The sequence below is a fragment of the Mesoplodon mirus genome (assembly GCF_964341445.2).
Source record: "Mesoplodon mirus genome assembly, chromosome: 12".
In the NCBI taxonomy this organism is placed as follows: Eukaryota; Metazoa; Chordata; class Mammalia; order Artiodactyla; family Ziphiidae; genus Mesoplodon; species Mesoplodon mirus.
The window spans coordinates 101300000-101321989 of NC_138988.1; the positions used below are offsets into that span (position 1 = coordinate 101300000).

At 42.2% G+C, this 21990-nt stretch overlaps 1 protein-coding gene across 1 annotated transcript in view; it reads left to right on the plus strand.

Moving 5' to 3' along the window:
* Positions 1-10754, plus strand: part of CAGE1 (cancer antigen 1) — a gene marked incomplete at its 3' end in the record, with an annotated part of 47065 nt that extends 36311 nt beyond the window's left edge. Inside the window, exons 8-11 of the mRNA XM_082638476.1 lie at positions 5988-6092; positions 6693-6763; positions 7909-7977; positions 10676-10754. Of these exons, the coding sequence (XP_082494602.1) occupies positions 5988-6092; positions 6693-6763; positions 7909-7977; positions 10676-10754 (324 nt within the window). The remainder of the gene's footprint in view (positions 1-5987; positions 6093-6692; positions 6764-7908; positions 7978-10675) is intronic.
* Positions 10755-21990: the final 11236 nt, after the last annotated feature.

Consider the following 21990-nt stretch of genomic DNA (forward strand, 5'->3'; position numbering starts at 1 on the left):
GAAGTGGCAGGATTTTAAAGTGATGAAAGGGAAGAACCTACAATCAAGATTACCAGTCAAGGATCTCATTCAGATTCGATGGAGAAATCAAAAGCTTTACAGACAAGCAAAAGCTAGGAGAATTCAGCAGCACCAAACCAGCTCTACAACAAATGCTAAAGGAACTTCTCTAAGTGGGAAACACAAGAGAAGAAAAACAGCTACAAAAAACCCATAACAATTAAGAAAATGGTAATAGGAACATACATATCAATAATTACCTTAAACATGAATGGATTAAATGCTCCAACCAAAAGACACAGGTGCGCTGAATGTATACAAAAACAAGACCCATGTACGTGCTGTCTACAAGAGACCCACTTCAGACCTAGGGACACATACAGACTGAAAGTGAGGCGATGGAAAAAGATATTCCATGCAAATGGAAATCAAAGGAAAGCTGGAGTAGCAATACTCATATCAGATAAAATAGCCTTTAAAATAAAAAATATTACAAGAGACAAGGAAGGACACTACATAATGGTCAAGGGATCAATCCAAGAAGAAGATATAACAATTATAAGTATATATGCACCCAACATAGGAGTACCTCAATACATAAGGCAGCTGCTAATAGCTATAAAAGAGGAAATCGACAGTAACACAATAATAGTGGGGGACTTTAACACCTCATTTACACCAATGGACAGATCATCCAAACAGAAAATTAATAAGGAAAAACAAGCTTTAAATGACACAATAGACCAGATAGATTTAATTGATATTTATAGTACATTGCATCCAAAAACAGCAGATTACACTTTCTTCTCAAGTGCTCATGGAACATTCTCCAGGATAGATCACATCTTGGGTCATAAATCAAGCCTTGATAAATTTAAGAAAATTGAAATCATATCAAGCATCTTTTCCGACCACAATGCTATGAGACTTGAAATCAAAGGGAAAAAAATGTAAAAAACACAAACACGTGAAGGGTCAACAATACATTACAAAATAACCAAGAGATCACTGAAGAAATCTAAGAAGAAATCAAAAAATACCTAGAGAAAAATTACAATGAAAACATGACTATCCAAAACCTATGGGATGCAGCAAAAGCAGTTCTAAGAGGGAAGTTTATAGCAATACAAGCCTACCTCAAGAAACAAGAAAAATCTCAAAGAATCGAACCTGACACCTAAAGAAACTAGAGAAAGAAGAACAAACAAAACCCAAAGTTAGTAGAAGGAAAGAAATAATAAAGAGAACAGAAATAAATGAAAAAGAAACAAAGAAAACAATAGCAAATATCAATAAAACTAAAAGCTGGTTCTTTGAGAAGATAAACAAAATTGATAAACCTTTAGCCGGACTCAAGAAAAAGAGGGAGAGGACCCAAGTCTATAAAATTAGAAATGAAAAAGGAGAAGTTACAACGGACACCGCAGAAATACAAAGCATCATACACTACTACAAGCAACTCTATGCCAATAAAATGGACAACCTAGAAGAAATGGACAAATTCTTAGAAAGGTATAACCTTCCAAGACTGAACCCGGAAGAAATAGAAAATATGAACAGACCAATCACAAGTAATGAAATTGAAACTGTGATTAAAAATCTTCCAACAAACAAAAGTCGAGGACCAGAGGGCCTCACAGGTGAATTCTATCAAACATTTAGAGAAGAGCTAACACCCATCCTTCTCAAACTCTTCCAGAAAATTGCAGAGGAAGGAACACTCCCAAACTCATTCTATGAGGCCACCATCCCCCTGATACCAAAACCACACAAAGGTACTACAAAAAAAGAAAATTACAGACCAATATCACTGATGAATATAGATGCAAAAATCCTCAACAAAATACTAGCAAACCGAATCCAACAACACATTAAGAGGATCATACACCACGATCAAGTGGGGTTTATCCCAGGAATGCAAGGATTCTTCAATATATGCAAAGCAATCAATGTCATACACCGTATTAACAAATTGAAGAAGAAAAACCATTTGAACATCTCAGTAGATGCAGGAAAAGCTTTTGACAAAATTCAACACTAATTTATGATAAAAAACCCTCCGGAAAGTAAGCATAAAGGGAACTTACCTCAACATAATAAAGGCCATGACAGCCTACAGCCAACATCGTTCTCAATGGTGAAAAACTGAAACCATTTCCTCTAAGATCAGGAACAAGACAAGGTTGCCCACTCTCACCACTCTTATTCAGCATAATTTTGGAAGTCCTAGCCATGGCAATCAGAAGAAAAAGAAATAAAAGGAATACAGATTAGAAAAGAAGAAGCTAACTGTCACTGTTAGCAGGTGACATGATACTATACATAGAGAATCCTAAAGATGCCACCAGAAAACTACTAGAGCTAATCAATGAATTTGGTAAAGTATCAGGATACAAAATTAATGCACAAAAATCTCTTGCATTCCTGTACACTAACAACAAAAGATCAGAAAAAGAAATTAAGGAAAGAATCCCATTCACCATTGCAACAAAAAGAATAAAATACCTAGGAATAAACCTACCTAAGGAGGTAAAAGACCTGTACTCAGAAAACTATAAGACACTGATGAAAGAAATCAAAGATGACACAAACAGATGGAGAAATATACCATATTCTTGGGTTGGAAGAATCATATTGTGAAGATGACTATATTACCCAAGGCAATCTACAGATTCAATGCAATCCCTATCAAATCACCAGTGGCATCTTTTACAAAACTAGAACAAAAAATCTTAGAATGTGTATGGAGACACAAAAGACCCTGAATAGCCAAAGCAGTCTTGAGGGGAAAAAAAATGGAGCTGGAGGAATCAGACTCCCTGACTTCAGACTATACCACAAAGCTACAGTAATCAAGACAATATGGTACTGGCACAAAAACAGAAGTATCAATGGAACAGGCTCGAAAGCCCAGAGATAAACGCACGCACCTATGGTCAACTAATCTATGATAAAGGAGGCAAGGATATACAGTGGAGAAAAGACAGTCTCTCCAATAAGTGGTGCTGGGAAAACTGGACAGCTACATGTAAAAGAATGAAATTAGAACACTCCCTAACACCATGCACAAAACTTAACTCAAAATGGATTAGAGACCTAAATGTAAGACCGGACACTATCAAACTCTTAGAGGAAAACATAGGAAGACACTCTTTGACATAAATCACAGCAAGATTTTTTTGATCCACCTCCCAGAGTAATGAAAATAAAAACAAAAATAAACAAGTGGTACCTAATGAAACTTAAAGGCTTTTGCAAAGCAAAGGAAACTAGAAACAAGATGAAAAGACAACCCTCAGAATGGGAGAAAATATTTGCAAATGAATCAATGGACAAAGGATTAATTTCCAAAATATATAAACAGCTCATGCAGCTCAATATTAAAAAAAAAAAAATCAGAAAATGGGCAGAAGACCTGAATAGACATTTCTCCAAAGAAAACATACAGATGGCCAAGAAGCACATGAAAAGCTGCTCAACATCACTAATTATTAGAGAAATGCAAATCAAAACTACAATGAGGTATCACCTTACACCAGTGAGAATAGGAATCATCAGAAAATCTACAAACAACAAATGCTGGAGAGGGTGTGGAGAAAAGGGGACCCTCTTGCACTGTTGGTGGGAATGTAAATTGATGCAGCCACTTTGGAGAACAGTATGGAGGTTCCTTAAAAAACTAAAAATAGAATTACCATATGACCCAGCAATCCCACTACGGGGTATATACCCAGAGAAAACCATAATCCAAAAAGACACATGCACCCCAATGTTCACTGCAGCACTGTTTACAACAGCCAGGTCATGGAAGCAACCTAAATGCCCATCAACAGAGGAATGGATAAAGAAGATGTGGTACCTATATACAATGGAATATTACTCAGCCATAAAAAGGAACGAAATTGGGTCATTTGTAGAGACATGGATGGATCTAGAGACTGTCATACAGAGTGAAGTAAGAAAGAGAAAAACAAATATATATTAATGCATGTATGTGGAACCTAGAAAAATGGTACAGATGAACCGGTTTGCAGGGCGGAAATAGAAACACGCATGTAGAGAACAAACATAGGGACAGCAAGGGGGGAAAGTGGTGCGGGGTGAGTGTGGTGGTGGGATGAACTGGGAGTTTGGGATTGACATGTATACACTAATATGTATAAAATAGAAAACTAATAATCTGTATAAAAAAATAAAATTTAAATGATTAAAAAAGAAAAAAGAGAAAGAGGCGTGAGTTACTGATACACGTGCAACTAGGTGAATCTCAAAGTAATTATGCTGACTGAAAAGAGCCAGATAAGAGTAAATACCCCTTGGTCCAGTTACATAAAATTTTAGAAAATACAAACTAATCATTCATGACAGAAAGCAGATGGGTGTTTGCCTGGGGCTGGCATAGAGTATGGGAGTGAAGGAAGGACAGACAGGCAGGAAGGAGGGGTTATCAAGAGGCAAGAGGAAACTCTGATGGGGGGGGCGGGTGGATATGTTCATTATGTTGATTGTGTGATGGTTTCACTGTTGTATTCATAGATAAAAACATATCAAACTGTACACTTTATAAATATATGCAGTTTATTGTATGACAGTTATGCTCTTAAAATGGTTAAACCCTATACTCTTTAGCAGAAACTTAAAATATTGGATTACTTTTCATTGTAATCCCCAAAACTGGCTTTTACGGAGCAATTCTTTTATCGCTAACATAAACAATCTTTAAGAACTCCTTTGCCCTTCTTTCTTTAATCTGAGGCTAGCAAATTTTTACAAATCAATCTGAGGACTTAAAAGGGTTATTACTTTGATCTTGAAAGCCAGTAAAGAAATTCAAGATGTGCCATTAAGTCTGTAATTAAAACAAACAAACAAACAAACAAACCAACAGAAGTGAGAAGGAATTCCATGTTGCTTCAGTAAACTGTCATGAGGTATGTATGTAAAGCTAAGAGAGGAGCCCCACCCTCCAGGATGCCGTGAGGAGATGCAAAGGAATGGAATGGGAAAAGCCCAATGCCAATAGTTGATAAGTAGAGATTTTAGTCTTTTCTACTTCTAGACACGTCCTTTAAAAAATCTTTTAAATTCTCTTCACCTTGGGTCTGTTAAACTGAGGTGATATCTATACTCCCTACCTTAAATAATGTGTGTTGTCAGAGGACTGGGACCCCTGATTTGATATTGTCCCCATTAATATGTTTATGTAAAGAGAAAGAACAAGAAAGCTGCTGTGTCTGCAGCAAATTTGTTTTGCCATTGCTTCCTCCAGGGTATCTCACTACAGACATGTAAGCATATGTAAATAAGAATATTTAAATAAGCAGTAGAAGATTGATGGCCATTATTATCATTGTTCTTTAATGGGAACATTTCTGTCCTTTTCTATAATTGCTTTGAAAATTAAGGTAACTGTTTAGGGACTTGTGAATACCTTTTCCTGATAATCCTAGATGTCACTTTTAGAAATACAATTTTTAAATTGTTAAAAATTTTTTTGCAAATAAAAATTGGACCATAAGTCAGATGTGACATACATTGAGCAGAAGCTTAAAAAAAAAACCTCTCATTTATGCATATTTGAAAATATTTATCAAACCTGAAAATGCATCATCAAGCCCAACACCAGTGCTTTACTTCAGAGAGAATCAAATATGTCTACCCATTGTTTATATATGGAAAGAAGGTAATGAAGATTTGGGGCTAGTAAATATTTGTATTCACTAACAGGTGTTTAATTATTTGCAAAGCTGCTTCATAGTATTAAATTGTAGAAAAGCTGAAACATCGTTTTAATTTCTGCTCATCAGTTCTAAGTGCAATCAAACTAGGACCTGGTTCATAGCATCTCTTGATTCACCTATGGTACAAATTAGTTTAAGAGAATATGGGAATAAAGTGTAGTTCACTGTTCTGATTCGTTCTTAGCATCCACACATGGTTTTCATGGAAGTTTCCAGGTTAGTATTTTTACCGGTGTTTCTCCATAGATTGCAAAATTGGGAAATCTTCTAGAGTTAAAAGAAGACCACTGCAACAGACTCATTGAAGAAAATGACAAGTATCCAAGACATTTAGGCAACTTAATAAATAAGGTACAAATTTTCTTACATAAATATTTGTCTTTTTAAAACTGTGAAATATTAAGACAATAGAATTTTGGTGCTAAAAAGGATCTGAGGGATGATGTAATATATTTGTATTGATTCCTTTCACTTCATAATGACCTTCCATTAGCCTTTTAGCTGAAAGCTAGCAAAGAACATTGTGTGTATCTGTCCTTGTGCTGTCAGCATTTTCAGGTCTTAGTATTGCTACTTCATTTTGAGGGTCACTCTAAATCTTGCCAACATAGTGTTCTAGTTTACCTTTTAAAAACTGCATTAACTTTAACCAAGTAGACTGTAACCCTGGGTTGATACATACACTACATGTATGGATCATAGTTGACTTGCTACAGTTGTCCGTTTTTTGACACTTCACTTTTTCTGCATGATGAACAGGCACATTACAATTCTATTTGTATTCATATTCCTGATTTCAAAATGTAAGGAAGATGTTCTGCCTATTGTAAAACTTTCATTCATGGGAATCATATAATCGAACTTCAACTTGTACAGATTCTTAAAAAGCAAAATTAAATAAATATCCTAGAATTTATCACAGAATAATTGTTTTAGCTAATGTTTGTCAAGGTTACATCATACGAAGAAATTATCGAATGTGCTGACCGAAGGCTCATGATATTGAACTCCCAGATTGCACAGTAAGTTGAAAAATTTTAATTTTTTTAACTTTGTAAACGTTTGCTGATATTTTGCTCTCTGGCTTGCTAAGTTCATTTTTTAGACTCCTAGAAAGAGGAAAATGTGCTGTTTTGTAAGTCAAGACCATTCATTCCAATGATATATTTAGTGTGCCTAATGTCTGGACTGCTTGAACAACCAGAATTTCATCTTCCTTTCTCAGAACTCCCTTTGACTTGGGGGTCGGGGGAGCGAGGTTAAGAAATTACAGAGGGCTTCCCTGGTGGCACAGTGGTTGAGAGTCTGCCTGCCGATGCAGGGGACATGGGTTCGTGCCCCAGTCCGGGAAGATCCCACATGACGCGGAGCGGCTGGGCCCATGAGCCATGGCCGCTGAGCCTGCGCGTCCGGAGCCTGTGCTCCGCAATGGGAGAGGCCACAACAGTGAGAGGCTCACGTACCGCAAAAAAAAAAAAGAAATTACAGAGAAACATCCAAGAATTTTAGAGGATACTACCATGGTATTCAAGTAAAGTAACATTGCTATGCTTAGAATTTATTCACAAAAGTTTTTGAATGCACCCCAAATGAAACATACCAAGTATCAAATAAACTTTCTCATTAGAATGAGATTCAGGAACTGCCCTGGTGACGCAGTGGTTAAGGATCTGCCTGCCAATGCAGGGGATACGGGTTCCATCACTGGTCCAGGAAGATCCCATATGCCGCAGAGCAACTAAGCCCATGTGCCACAACTACTGAGCCTATGCTCTAGAGCCCGTGAGCCACAACTACTGTGCCCGCATGCTGCAACTACTGAAGCTCATGCGCTTAGAGCCCATGCTCTACAACAAGAGAAGCCACCACAATGAGAAGCCCGTGCACCACAGCGAAGAGTAGACCCTGCTCACTGCAACTAGAGAAAGCCCGCGCACAGCAGCAAAGACCCAATGCAGACAAAAATAATAATAATAATAACAATAATAAGAATAATTTGAGTTGCTTGGAAAGAATTCCAGATTCCCATAAAGCAAGATGGATGGATGATGTATAGAGAACTAGACCACCATGAAATTTATCTACTCAAATCCTCCAATGAAACTAGCAAAATGTTAGCCTAGAAAAGTCCATTTTCGTCATAAAATTCAGTTGTTTTTTCTTTCAGTTTAGAAGAGAGAAATAAACATTTGGAAGATTTAATTAGAAGGCCCAGAGAGAGAGCCAGAAAACCAAGGTAAGTTGTTTCTTTTTCTAAATAATAATGTCTTTAACTTTAGAATATATGCATAATAATGTTATACATTTTAAAAAAACCTTTTCCTTATCTCAGTTTAAGATAAATTATATAAAAGTGTTTGGTATTTTGCCTAGCATAAAATAGTTTCTTTGATAGATGTTTTTTGTAGGACCTGAATTGGAAAGCCTGGTTACCTGCTCTCATGGAACTTATGATTATCTCTAAGAAAAATACTATACAGATTATGAACTAAGATTTTGTCTACAATAAAACAGCTTACCCTGATGTAAATATATAACAGACCAGATCTTATAATCAGATTTTTTACACTAATGTGAAATCTTATAATCTGTTATTTTAGAAGACTCTCAACTCTCAGTATTTGATGCTACAAGATATATGCACAAACCCTATGGGGTTGATTCAGACCATAGTAGGATGTTAAAATGGGACTCTTCCTGACCTACTTCTTAAGATGCTAATCAAATATTTACCGATTCCCAAAACGAGAGTGAGTTTGCCCGATGTGGCAGAGGTTCTGAGGGAAATTTCAAAGAACCTTTTTCATGACTCATATCCCTTGACCAGATCCAGTATATGAAACGTCTGGAGTGTGGGGAAAATTGCAGAAGAGATTTCTTTGACTCTGTTGTGTCATGAGCTCCCGTCACCCCCAAGTCATTCTACCTCTTTTACCTAAAGCCTTGTTAGGGGGTCTCTGGCAGATCACCTAAAGAACTTTGAAATGTGTTTCCTAAACATATTTAGGAAAGGGAGGATCAGTGACGGAGAAAATTAAAGCAAGGTGTGGCAGGCAGCACGACAGAGGGGCTGAGTTGGGTGGCCTGTTCTCCCTGAGCTTGTCATCAGGACAAAGAATGTATGTGACAGTTTCTTAAGAACCATGCAGGTGAGATCTGAGTCATCTTGGGCTTGGCTGAAGGCTGCCTTGTGGGATGCCAACAGCAAGAAGTGGAAAGGGAGCAGCACATTCTTAGGGGCTTGTGCAGCAGTATCAGATGACCACCGGAAGAGAGGTGCCTCAGCCTGGGCCCAGGGCACTGTAGGGCAGGGGTCCCTGGCAGTGGCAAACTCCAAGAGAAAGAATCAGCCAATCCCAGAGACTGTGAAGCCACCCAGCCAAGTAAAAATGTCTTATTGCTTTACTTCTCCCTCCTTCTGCAAAGGGAGGAGGTGGGGAGTGAAGAGGGCGCAGAAATTAACCTTCAGGGGCAGGTGGTGTCCACCAACTACAAGCAGTAGCTTAGGGAGAGGGATGAGTTCTCCTGAGTGAAGATTAAAGGATCGATTAATATTTAAGACTGGGCATCAAACTGAGCTGTGCTTAATTCTTCACAGTGAGGGCTGATTGTTACCGTAGAGCAAAAAAAAAAATCACTGGGCCTGCTGCATATTCAGCCAACAGCAAAGGGAAGAGCTCCCCTGAGGGAAAAAAGGCTGAAGTAGGGACTTCCCTGGTGGTCCAGTGGTTAAGACTCTGAGCTCCCACTGCAGGGCGTGTGGATTTGGTCCCTGGTTGGGGAACTAAGATCCCGCATGCCAGGGATCCCACGTGCCATGTGGTGTGGCCAAAAAAACCCCCAAAAGACAAAAAATCAAAAAAAGGCTAAAGTGGGGAGCAGACATGAAAGTTGCATTTTCATTATATCGTGGGTCATGTTTGTTCTGAATACCATTTGCAAATATAACTATGTTTTGAAAATCAAAAGCCTTTAGCAGGTTTACACTATTATTTGCAAAGTGATAGTTTAACTATGATTTTCTCCCTAATATGAAAGAGTACGATCTGATGCCTGGCATAGTACAGATACTCAGTAATCGCTAGTTTAAACTGAATGTGAATCTTCTCTGAGTTGCTGAAAGAAACTGTGGAATATTTTTTCTGGAATTATTTTACAATAAGAAAATTTGCTTCTAAATTCACACATTTTACTAGTTCAGATATTTGTTTACTTACACTTGGCCTATCTTCACAGTAGATTTGAGGCCCATTTATATAGATTTAGAGTGGCCTTGAAGCAAAGGTTTGAGGTGGAGTGGAAGAGCTCTCAGGCCCTTTCTAGCTGAGAAGACCGTTTTTTAGAGAACTTCAGACTTGCATCAGCCTTCAGCCCCGCACCATCCATGAGCCTCCCATTGACAGATGGGCCTCAGTCAATTCAGCGCGCAAACACTCCTTAGACCACCTCTGCATCGTCTCAAAATTCTGGTGCTGCTTTTGCCAGTTGTCTTCAGAAGTGGAAACAGTGAGAAATAGGGAGAGAAAAGTGAGCACTTTAATAGTCTCAGATGTCTTGTATTGGCCTCTAGTTCCTTTTTTTTGTCCTCTAGTTCTTTATCACTTCAAGGAGATTCATTAGGTTTTCAAGTCATAGCCAGAATCTTATCCTAAGTAAATCTAGGAGAATGTTAAAACATAACAAGACTGAGGCTCAATATTTTTATTTAATTGCAGTTGAGAATGTTCCATATTTTACATACTGAAAAGGTTTATCTTAATCTTTTAGGGTCTCTTAGTTCTATCCCAAATGACAATTTCTCTTTGAAAAGTGAGGAAAAGAAAATTTTAAATAATGGCATCCTTGTTCACTATGTTTCTATTTTAGTCCTCCTCACCACCACCCCCACTTGTTTGTTTGTTTGTTTTACATTATTCTCTTTCTGTTTCCTGCAGACCGAGAAGTCATCCGAAGTCCATGACCGTGGTAGATCATACTGATGATCATTATAAAGAATGCTATATTCCCATGTAATTGTCAAATTACACAAAATTAAGTATGAGTTCCTAAAGTTATGTTTCAGTAATGTTCAGCTTAGCTTTCCCCTCTGCCCTCAGATGAGGGCCTCTTTTGCCTCTGATTGTAGTTGGTTCTGTATTCGGAAGCCTTAATTTCATCCCCACAGCTCCTGCTTCATGTCAAGGCCTCATCGCTTTCATCTGGCCTGTCACAGTCATCTCCTTGCTCGTGGCTCTGCCTCCAGTTCTGCTCCCCACTCCACAGAGTAGACAGAGTGACTGTTCAGAAACAAAATCTAGTTATGCTCCTCCCCTACATGAGACCCTTCAGTGCTTCCCAGTTGCATTCAGAATCAAATCCAACTCCTTAGCTGGCATGAAGGTCCTCTGTGGTCTAGCCCTTGCCTTCCTATCCAGGCTTCTCGTTCACTGCTTCCTCCTTCTCATCATACACTCCAGCCATATCTAGCACTTGCAATATTTTGCACATGCCGTGTTACCTTTGTGCCTTCTGGCTACTGCCTGGGTAGCTCCCCGACCTGGAATGCTCTCTCCCAAGTCCTTTTCTCCCCGTTACTTCAGTTCCCTCCTCACAGACACCTGCCAGCTGCAGCTCCGTCTGCTCCACGAAGCCTTTCCCACCCAGGTGGAGCTGACTTGCTTCCTCCCATGTGCCCTCATTGTACCCTCTGATAAAATAGCACCTATGATATGTCATTACAGTTCTCTGCTTGCACATTCCCTCACCTCACTAGAACTCTTCTAGTGCAGGAATTCTCATATTCATTTTGGCATGCCCCAAGCACCTATCCCATAATCGGTACTAAATAGCAGTCAAATATTAGACAGACTCGGGACCCAGGCCCAATGCTATCCTTGCTGGAGTAATTCCTAGTAGAAGGTACACCTGCTGCTGCCCTGTCCCACGCCAGGCCATGGGTATGGGTTCATGAATACCATGGCCCATTTGTGACACAGCTTTGCAGAAGAGGGGCTACAGTCAAAGGGCCTGTCTCTCTCTGTCCCACTGAGACCCAGCTGTTTTAGTAGTTGAGTTGTGAGGACACCTTAATGCGACCAACTCTTAGGTATGCCGTGCTGGTGAGTCACGCCATGAAGTGTTCAGATCCTTGCTTCTGTTCCTCTTTCTTCATTCTGCCAGCTGGCAACCAAACTAAGGAAGATGAAACTCAACCAACCTTGCTCCTTGTCACATTCCTTAATAGGAAAAAGGTTGAAACAAACAAAAATATTGATTAAAATATAGTATTGGTATTATCTGTGGAGTTTATCTGTAGGTTTTCCTTGTGCCCCTTTTCCATATGTAGTCGAGAACTTGCTGCTTTTGGAATAGGAATTCCATATGTAATCAAGAGTCAGCTCTTCTGTCCCTGAATGTCTTTCCTGAAAACTGCAGAAACAAATTTTTTCCTTTCTTTTTTTTTCCTTTTTTTCTTTTTCTTTTTTTTTGCAGTATGCGGGCCTCTCACTGCTGTGGTCTCTCCCGTTGCGGAGCACAGGCTCCGGACGCGCAGGCTCAGCGGCCACGGCTCACGGGCCCAGCCACTCCGTGGCATGTGGGATCTTCCCGGACCGGGGCACGAACCCGTGTCCCCTGCATCGGCAGGCGGACTCTCAACCACTGCACCACCAGGGAAGCCCTCCTTTCATGTTTATATGCCAGATATATTAGAAGGAAATAGAAATGATTTAGATTAAACAGGACTGAAGGTTAACAATCATTTTTGTTAACCACTCCAGGAGCAGAGTCATTACTAAGTATACCACCCAGATCCATCCATACAAGTGATATGTTAAAATCTGTATAAGTGGTGAAACTTTACATTCCAAAAAAGGTGATTACTATTCTTCTAATTTCTTCCTGTGAACAATCAAACATTCTAACATAACATAAACAAGTCAATGCAGTGGCTTCTTTTCCAAATATCTGTCAATTTTCATTCTCACAGAACACCACTCCTGTATTGCCAGGCCTTTATTAGTAACATATGAAAATTTCCTGTATCTCACCCCAACTCTTTTTTCCTCTCTGGGCAGGCAGGCTCTTCCTACTATCAACCAAATTTAAAAAGACACTAACACTGAAATCCCTTGGAATTAAAACCCAGGTGAAAGAAGGTTTCACCCTTATAACTTCCACCTTAACATAGTTTTGAGGAATTAGTTCTGAGTTTAAACAAAGGAACCAGAGATAGCTAATTTTGTAAGATGTATCAGAAAAATGAATGTACATAACATATTATCCTTCTGATAAATCCCAGAGCCAGGATGAAAGTATAATTATTGAATCAAAATATACCTTTAATTGAAGGGAAGAAATTATTTTATCTCACCGAAATTGGTTTTGCACTTAAATTAGTCAGGTAAGTGCAAGAGGGAAATATTGGAGAATCTATATCTGGCCCCAAAGGAAGTGCTGAATAAATAAAAGCTATTACTATTGATGTTATTTTTGTTGAGGAATTCTATAAGATACATTTTATTATGAATTTTGAAGCAAAATTTGTTAATTTCTCAAATTCAAAAAGTTGCGATACAGTTTAAGACAAACCATGAGAAATGCACAGTAAGTTGCAGCTATAATAGTGTTTCATTTGAAAAATTAAGCCCTGAGAGCTTTGGAAGTGATTCAGGTTTTAAAAAGAGACATTATTAGTTTCATGGAATTCTCTAGGGAAAGTTAAGATATGATAGGAGAAAGACAAACATTAAGATGGTTAATGCGGGGGGAATTCCCTGGTGTTCCAGTTATTAAAAATCCACCATCCGGGCTCCCCTGGTGGCGCAGTGGTTGAGAGTCCGCCTGCCGATGCAGGGGACACGGGTTCGTGACCCGGTCCGGGAGGATCCCACGTGCCGCGGAGCAGCTGGGCCCGTGAGCCATGGCCGCTGAGCCTGCATGTCCGGAGCCTGTGCTCCGTAATGGGAGAGGCCACAACAGTGAGAGGCCTGCGTACCGCACAAAAAAAAAAAAAAAAAAAGAAATCCACCATCCAATGCAGGGGACGCGGGTTCGATCCCTGGTTGGGGAACTAAGATCCTACATGCCACGGGGCAACTAAGCCTACACGCCACAACTAGAGAGAAGCCCGCGTACCACACGAAGAGCCCGTGTCCCGCAACGAAGGATCCCACATACCGCAATGAAGATCCTGCGTGCCGCAACGAAGGATCCCACATACCGCAATGAAGATCCTGCGTGCCGCATCTAAGACCTGACACAGCCCCCACGCCAAAAACAAACAAACAAAAACGATGGATAATGCAGCGTCTGGAATCTGCACACGAACACGGTGAAATCGTTGGGCGGAAGGATCAACACAGTTTGTCCACGAGCAGGGCTGTGTGCACAAGCGCTACATCCGCCATGTGCGCTAGTAGACATTTATGATCGTTTGCCTACAAGTTGTCTCACAGTGGACGTACCTCCTTTGGTGCACGGCTCACGGATGCGGCATCTGAGCCAGTGCTTCTTGCAGTAAACATTTAGCGACGTTCAATAAGCCACGTGACAGCCTCTGTGTTAGAGGCCAAAGGTACAACGAAAAACCAGGCAGAGATCACCAAGGACCATGTAATCCAGTGGGGGAGGTAGATAAATGACTCTTTCCTAGACTGGTGCATGGGTCTAACGGAGGTGCTCTAGAAGCATAGATGAAATGGCCCTGGACTAGGTGAGAAAACCTCAGGGCAGATTTTACAGAAATAATGACACCTGAGCCAGATCTTCATCACTGACTAGGTATTCCCCAGGTAGCTAGAAGAGGAAGCTCTTCCCACACAGCACAGAGGCCTGAGGTATCCTGTGATACTCTCTGAACCACAAGTAAAATCTAAAACCCATGTTCTTCATATGGTAGGAGATGAAGGTGATCGTGAATTGTCTCATGTGCTTTGTGAAGAAGTGCGAACTTTGTCCTGAGAAGCTCTGAAGGCTTTTAAGTGGAGGAATGATGGGGTCCATTATACATTTTGAGGGAATTCCCTGGCAGTCCAGTGGTTAGGATTCCAAGTTTTCACTGCCGGTGGCCTGGGTTCCATCCCTGGTCAGAGAACTGAGATCCTGCAAGCCACGTGGCAAAAAAAAAAAAAAAATTATGGGACTTCCCTGGTGGCGCAATGGTTGAGAATCTGCCTGCCAATGCAGGGGACACGGGTTCGAGCCCTGGTCCAGGAAGATCCCACATGCCATGGAGCAACTAAGCCCGTGTGCTACAACTACTGAAGCGTGCCTAGAGCCTGTGTGCTGCAACAAGAGAAGCCCCGGCTCGCCGCAACTAGAGAAAAGGCTGCACACAGCAATGAAGACCCAATGCAGCCAAAAATAAATACATAAAATAAATATAAAAAATTTAAATGCCACGGAGCAATTAAGCCCGTGCGCCACAACTACTGAGCCCATGTGCCACAACTACTGAAGCCCACGCACCTAGAGCCCGTGCTCCACAAGGAGAAGCCACCGCAATGAGAAGCCCACACACCACAACGAAGAGTAGCCCCCGCTCGCCGCAACTAGAGAAAGCCCGCGTGCAGCAATGAAGACCCAACGCAGCCAAAATAAATTAATTAATTAATTTTAAAAAATTATGCATCTTGAAAGATCACCCTAATAGTGATATAAAGGGTAGGTTGATGGTGGGTGATGGTAGAATCAAAAGTACCAGATAAGATACTGCTACAGTGCTCCATGCAAGAAAAACCGAGGCCAGAAACTAAAATAGTGACAGAGGAAATAATGAGGAAGTTATGGATGCACAGTGATTTCAAAGGCAACGTGAAAAGGATCGGTAACTTTTAGCTATGGGAGTGAAGGGCGAGGGGTCTAGGCAGCCTGGCACGGGTCTGGGTGGTCGTCTTCACAGAGGTAGAGAACACAGGAGGGACCGCTAGTTTGTGGGAAAGATAGGATGAGGGTGAGGTTGCTGTGAAACACCTGGGAATATTTAATAAGCAGTTAAATATACGCTGAGAAGGATCCAGTGGTCAGGGAGGTTCTGAAGACAAGGAGGAGAGAAGGGTCATTGATGACCGAGGTCTCAGAGGCAGAAAGAGGGCCTCGGGTCCCCAGAACAGCGTAGGCTCAGACACCCCTCCCTCTCAGACTGGAGGTTAGGAAGGCAGCTCTGAGCTGTGCACGGTGTTGGAGACCCTGGCAGAAAGCTCGGCCCTCTTCCTGCAGGAGGAGGCTGGCGTGGCAGGAGAGACGAGGGTCTGAAGTAGCTGCAGCCCCTGCTCTCAGGGAGCAGAGTGTGGGCTCTTGCCACGGCGTACTAGGAGGAGGTGCAGTTTCCTCTCCACCTCACCGTTCCTCTATCTTTATCCACTTTCTTCTCCTCACCCCTTGTTCCTTGTTTTCCTGACTGTGACCCATTGCATCTTCTTGAGGACTTGCTCCACCGATCATTCTTACTCTCTCACACCTTTAATTTACAACTCTTTGTTGAATTCTTACCCTAGCCTTAAAAAAAATCCTTCCTGCAACCCTCTTTTCCTCTAAAGCTATCATGTCTTGTCTTAACCAAGTCTTCATTGAATTTGTTACAATATCGCTTCTGTTTTAAGTTTTGGTTTTATGGCCCGGAGTCTTGTGGGATCTTAGCTCCCCGACCAGGGATCCAACTGGCACCCACTGCATTGGAAGGTGAGTCCCAACCACTGGACCGCCAGGGAAGTCCTGTGATTCATAGTGTTTCTGATAAATATTTTTCAATATTGCTGGTCTCAACTTGATGCTCTCATTTTTAAAGGCTGCATGATATTTCATTATATATAATTGAAATAACTTATTGAATTATATTTTGTGGACAGGGTTTCCAGTTCTTACTGATAGTCCAGAAGTCACTGCCTTACTGCTTTGGCCCCAAATTACGTGCATTTGCCTTTGCCCGCATGATTTCCTTGTCCTAGAATGCCCTTTCCTGCCCCAACTAAACTCTCTTCTCCACCTCCACCACCGAGCTCCTCATATTTGAAACGTGCATCTTTCAAGGCTTAATCGAAATGTCACCTTCATCCTTATCTGAAAGTAATACGTATCTCCTCTATCTATGACCTTCTAAGGGTTCTTAGCACGTTCTTCCCTAAATTATAGCTCGTGGGTGATAGCAGGCTGCAGCACAAAGAGCACTCGATATGGAATCATAAGACTTAGGTTCCAGGGCTTCCCTGGTGGTTCAGTGGTTGAGTCCACCTGCCAACGCAGGGGACACGGGTGTGAGCCCTGGTCCGGGAAGATCCCACATGCCTTGGAGCAACTGGGCCTGTGCACCACAACAACTGGGCCTGCGCTGTAGAGCCCGTGCGCCACAACGACTGAGTCTGTGTGCTACAACTACTGAAGCCCGTGTGCCTAGAGCCCGTGCTCTGCAACAGAAGCGACTGCATGAGAAGCCTGCGCACCGCAACGAAGAGTAGCCCCCACTCGCCGCAACTAGAGAAAGCCCACGCACAGCAACGAAGACCCAACACAGCCAAAAATAAAATTTAAAAAAAAATGACTTACTTTCCAGGCTCCTGCATGCTATCTGCTGTGAGAACTGAGTTCATTGTCACAGCATTTTAAGAAGAATTACAAGACTGCGCTTATATCAATGTCAAAATGTAAGTATTTTGTACATTATGTCTACAGTTAAAAGATTGTAACATTTGCCTGTGCAAATATAACTCTTGGGACGAGTGAGTGAGAGGTAAGCTGTGACACTGGACAGGGGTCTTCCCGTATTTCGGAAGCCCAAGCTTGCAACAGCAACTAGAATACACGTTTAAGAAATCCTAGTGAGCACCCTATGGTGAAAACTCGACAGTTCTGTAGCACAGTTGGGGATTCCTATAGGGCCAAGGTCAAATATGTTACGAGAAGAGAATTTTCAAGATTTCACAGCACAGCTACCCCACTGATGTGTTCCACTTCAGTTTGGACTAGAGGAATTGAACATCCCTAATCGAAGACCTTGGCGCTGGAAGAATAGTGTTTTGGGAAACTCCGTTTTCTCCCTCCTGTGTTCCTCCCTACTCTCACTCCCCGACCACATTCACAACACCTCTGACGCGGGTGCGTGCTGGGTTTTCCCCCACAAGTTATTCTCTGCGACACCAGCTGGGGGGTCCCACAATTTAACTCAATCCGGACACTACCTGAAGGTAGCATCAGATCCCACAAGACTGCTTCCTTCCACTTCAGATGCCAATGGAAAGTCCTGGTTATCACCTGTGCCTCTAATAGATCGGCTGTAAATCAGAGGTTCCCATGACCCCTTCCTCCGAGTCCATTAACTTGCTAGAGCAGCTCACAGAGCTCAGGGAAACACAGACATTTAACAGTTTATTAAAGGATACAGATGAACAGCCAGATAAAGAGAGACATAAGGCGAGGTCTGGGAGGGTCCTGAGGACAGGATCTTCTGTCCCCCTGGAGTTGGGGTGTGTCCCCCTTCCAATACTTGGATTCTGTTCACCAACCTAGAAACTCCCTGAATTCTGTACTTTGAGAATTTCTACGGAGGCTTCCTGATATCATCATGATTAAGCATTAACTTTATTTCCAGCCTCTCTACCCTCTCTGGAGAATGCAGGGTGGGGATGAAAATTCTAAGCCAGCAGGGAGGTGGAAGGAAAACCAGGAGAGTATGTTGTCCTCCCGCCTCGAGAAACAGGTGTTAAAAAAGGGGGTGGAGGGACTTCCCTGGTGGTCCAGGGGATAAGACTCCGCGCTCCCAATTCAGGGGGCCCAGGTTCGATCTCTGGTCGGGGAATTAGATCCCGCATGCATACCGCAACTAAGATTGATCCTGCATGCACACGGCAACTAAGATCCTGCATGCTGCAACTAAGACCCGATGCAGCCAAAATAAATAAATATTAAAAAAAAAAACTTTTAAAAGCGGGGAGGGAGGCTCAGATGAGGACTTTCGGATTCAGCAAGATGAGATATGTTAGTGCAGTGGTGAAAATAACAGCCCAGTGGAATAAGCGGAGAAGAAAATCGAGAGGTGAGATAGGGAAGTTCTACTGTGTCAGAGGCAGAGAAGCGAGGCTGTTGCTGAGTGTACCAGCGGTCACGGGAGAATTTTTTTTTTTTTTTTTTTTTTTACTTTTTGGCCGCACCGCGAAGCATGTGGGATCTTAGTTCCCCAACCAGAAATTGAACCCATGCCCCCTGCAGTGGGAGCGCTGAGTCTTAACCGCTGGACTGCCAGGGAAGTCCCAGAATTTTGTTTTTTAAGATGGGCGGTATTATAGTATATTTGTATGTGGACGGGAGCGATGAATTGGAGAAGTAGAAATTCATATGAGGTAGAGGAGAGATGGCTGTTTTCAAAATCACACGGTTTTGAGCAGGAGATGAGATCCAAACCACAAATGATGGCCGACCTTTGATAGGCCCATATAAGTTTTTTCTTGGAACAGAAAGTAGGGCAGAGCATGAGTGTACAGTTGGAGGAAAGCAGTGAATGTGATTTTGTCTGTTCTTTTCCGGGAAATACGAGCTGAGCAAGGGTGGCCAGGGGAGTCTGTGAGTTGTGAAGGAAGAGGACCAGGTTGGGGACAGTCTCCCCTCCACCCCACCCCCCCGCCCCCATAGTATTCCTTTTACATAAAGATCACAAAAGAATTTTTTTCTTTCAGAAGTAAAGTACAAAAACCATAACTCTTTTCTTAGCCCTTGCTAGGTGAAAGAACACAGAAGTCTTTGCTGGCATATAATAAACAACTTTTTTTTTTGCTTGACAGTTTTTCATTTCTTATTAGGTCTACAAATGAAGTTAGATTGCAAATTTGTGGGGAAAGATGTCACTTATAACAAATTCAACAGATATTTTCTGAGTCACCACTGGTGTCAGGCGCTGTTCTATAACATTGACTAAAGGCACAAAGATCCCTGAAGTGTGACAGACAGGAGACGTAATAAACTATATACTGTGTTAGAAGATAAAAAGTGCTATAAAAAGAACAGAGAGAAGAAATTGAGAGTACAAGGGAGGGGCTGGGGATTGTGATATTAAACTGGGAGTGAGGGTGAGCCTCATTGAGGAGGTGACTGTTGAGCAAAGGTTTAAGGACATGAGGAAGTTCCTTAGCTACTGGGTTACCTGGGGGAACGCCCAGAACAAAAACGGGCTTAATAGACACATTTGCTAATGGTGCTGAGGGAAATCTTAAGAAATTAAAGGAAAAGAAAGCTCTGCTCTTACAAATTCCAAGGAAGTAAAATGACAGAAGTGGAGAATCAAGTGAGGGTTTGCCTGAGCTGTAAGAATGAGAATAACCAGGATGTAGTATATTTCTGGAAAACACAGATCTTCAAGGAGATAAGTGCAGAGGTGAGAGAGAAAAAACATGGAGAGGGGCACCCAGCAAGTGGGAGAGCTCTGGGTGGGCACCCAGAGAACGCTGTGCATTACAGGGAGAATGGGGATCACAGTAGTGCAGAGTTTGTGGGCACCAAGATCAGGGCAAGGATTTTACTTCCCTGGGCTACTGCTTTTGATTTTTGTACTAATGGGACAGTCACACAGGTCTCTCTCTGTTTTCTGTTTGTACGTTTTCATTTTCACATCAGTCCCGTCCTGAGCAGGCACACTTTGTTCCTGTTGCCCCTTTAGTGGCTGGCTGTCTAAAATTCAAGTCCCAAATAAAATCTATTAGTAATCATTTAATAATAAAACTGGAGTGAAAGTCCCAATTTAAGCCTAAACTGGATTATCCTCATATGTTCAGGCTCTATCTAAACGTTCTGAGAACTGAAGAGACAGGCCTACTAGGAATCTCTTTAACATAAGGAATGAGAATCTTCTCTGCCAGAAACCAGCCCTCTGCAGGGAAAAGAGAGGGAGACAGCCCTGGTCCAGTGAAAGAGAGAAGAGGTGATTCTGAGTATACAGCACGATTACATGTATATATCTCCTACTGCAGTCCACAGCAGATTCTTCCCGGTGCTGGGGGACAGCAGCAAGTTACATAGTAGGACGTGGTTTTCAGAAAAGACCTGTCAGGCATCAGGAGCTCAGAGCAGGTCTGATTTGAAACTCATGGAAAAGAAAGTGCCTCAAAGTTGGGGAGGGAGAGTCTTCCCACGCCTGTAGAGAACTCAGCCAGGTTCAGCCACATCGAAGTGGTGTGCGCAGTCGTGATGTCTTTTCGCACAAAGTGGGCAGCTTTGGTAGCCATGCGCAAGCGTGGAGGCGGCAGCTAAGTGGGAGGAGCCTTCTCAGGGAGCCCCTCCCCTTTTGCCAGGCGCCTTAGGAGCAGCAGCGGTGCCGGCACTGGTGGAGCGGAGCTGAGCTGGTTCAGCGCAGCACTGTCAGGTTTAGCAGACAGACTTAGATGGTGCTGCAGCAGCCACAAGCTGCCTTTCCAGGGGCCCCAGGGCAAGGAGGCCTTGAGCAGAGCCAGTGCGGGAGTAGAGCAGCAGAGGTCCTAGGCCAGTGGGGCACGCAGTCTGGAGTCAGACAGGTTCAAACCTTGCATCTGTCATAGACTAGTTTTAAGCCTTGGGGAAGTTACAAAACTTCCTGTGTCTCAGTTTTCTTCCCAGTAAATAATACCCAGCTCATAAGGATTTTCAGAGATTAAATGACAGGAATTGGCAATAGTAAGCACATCATGTGTTAGCTTATTTGTTTCATCATTCGTATGACATCTCACGCTGGTCTAGCGCAGCAGTACCTGGAATTCACATTGTTTGATTGCATGACCTACCAGATTACTGGCAGCAACCCGAAGTGCACACTAGATGAGAAGGAAAGTGTCCCGCCATTGCCGCCCCATTATGTGTTTCCTAAATGCTTACTCTATTCCAGGCCCTGTTCTAGGTGACTTATAGCTCTGGAATGTCATGTAAGAAGTTAAGAACTGTCACTGTTTAACTGTGGGTGAGGGTGTCTGCAGAGGGGGGACATGAGTTTCCACTGTATATTTTTTATGCTTTGGGTTTTTTTTCTTTAACTGTTATATATATTCCAAAACATATGCTTGCTTTTCAGTGCCACACACGGGCAGTTCATGCTGCTTATAAGGCCACTATTTAAAATTACACGAAGACTTTATTGCGCTGGTCACCCGGCGGATCGTCATTCAAATAAAAGTAACCACTAACGACGCTAATTAATTGGAAGGGAGGGATGGAGGGCGGGGCGAGCGGCAAACCGCAGGTCACCAGCCCGAGACTGTAACGGAGGCGGACTCTCGCGGGAATCTCAGAGGCCCTAGCAACCGGCCACGTGACTCCCGGG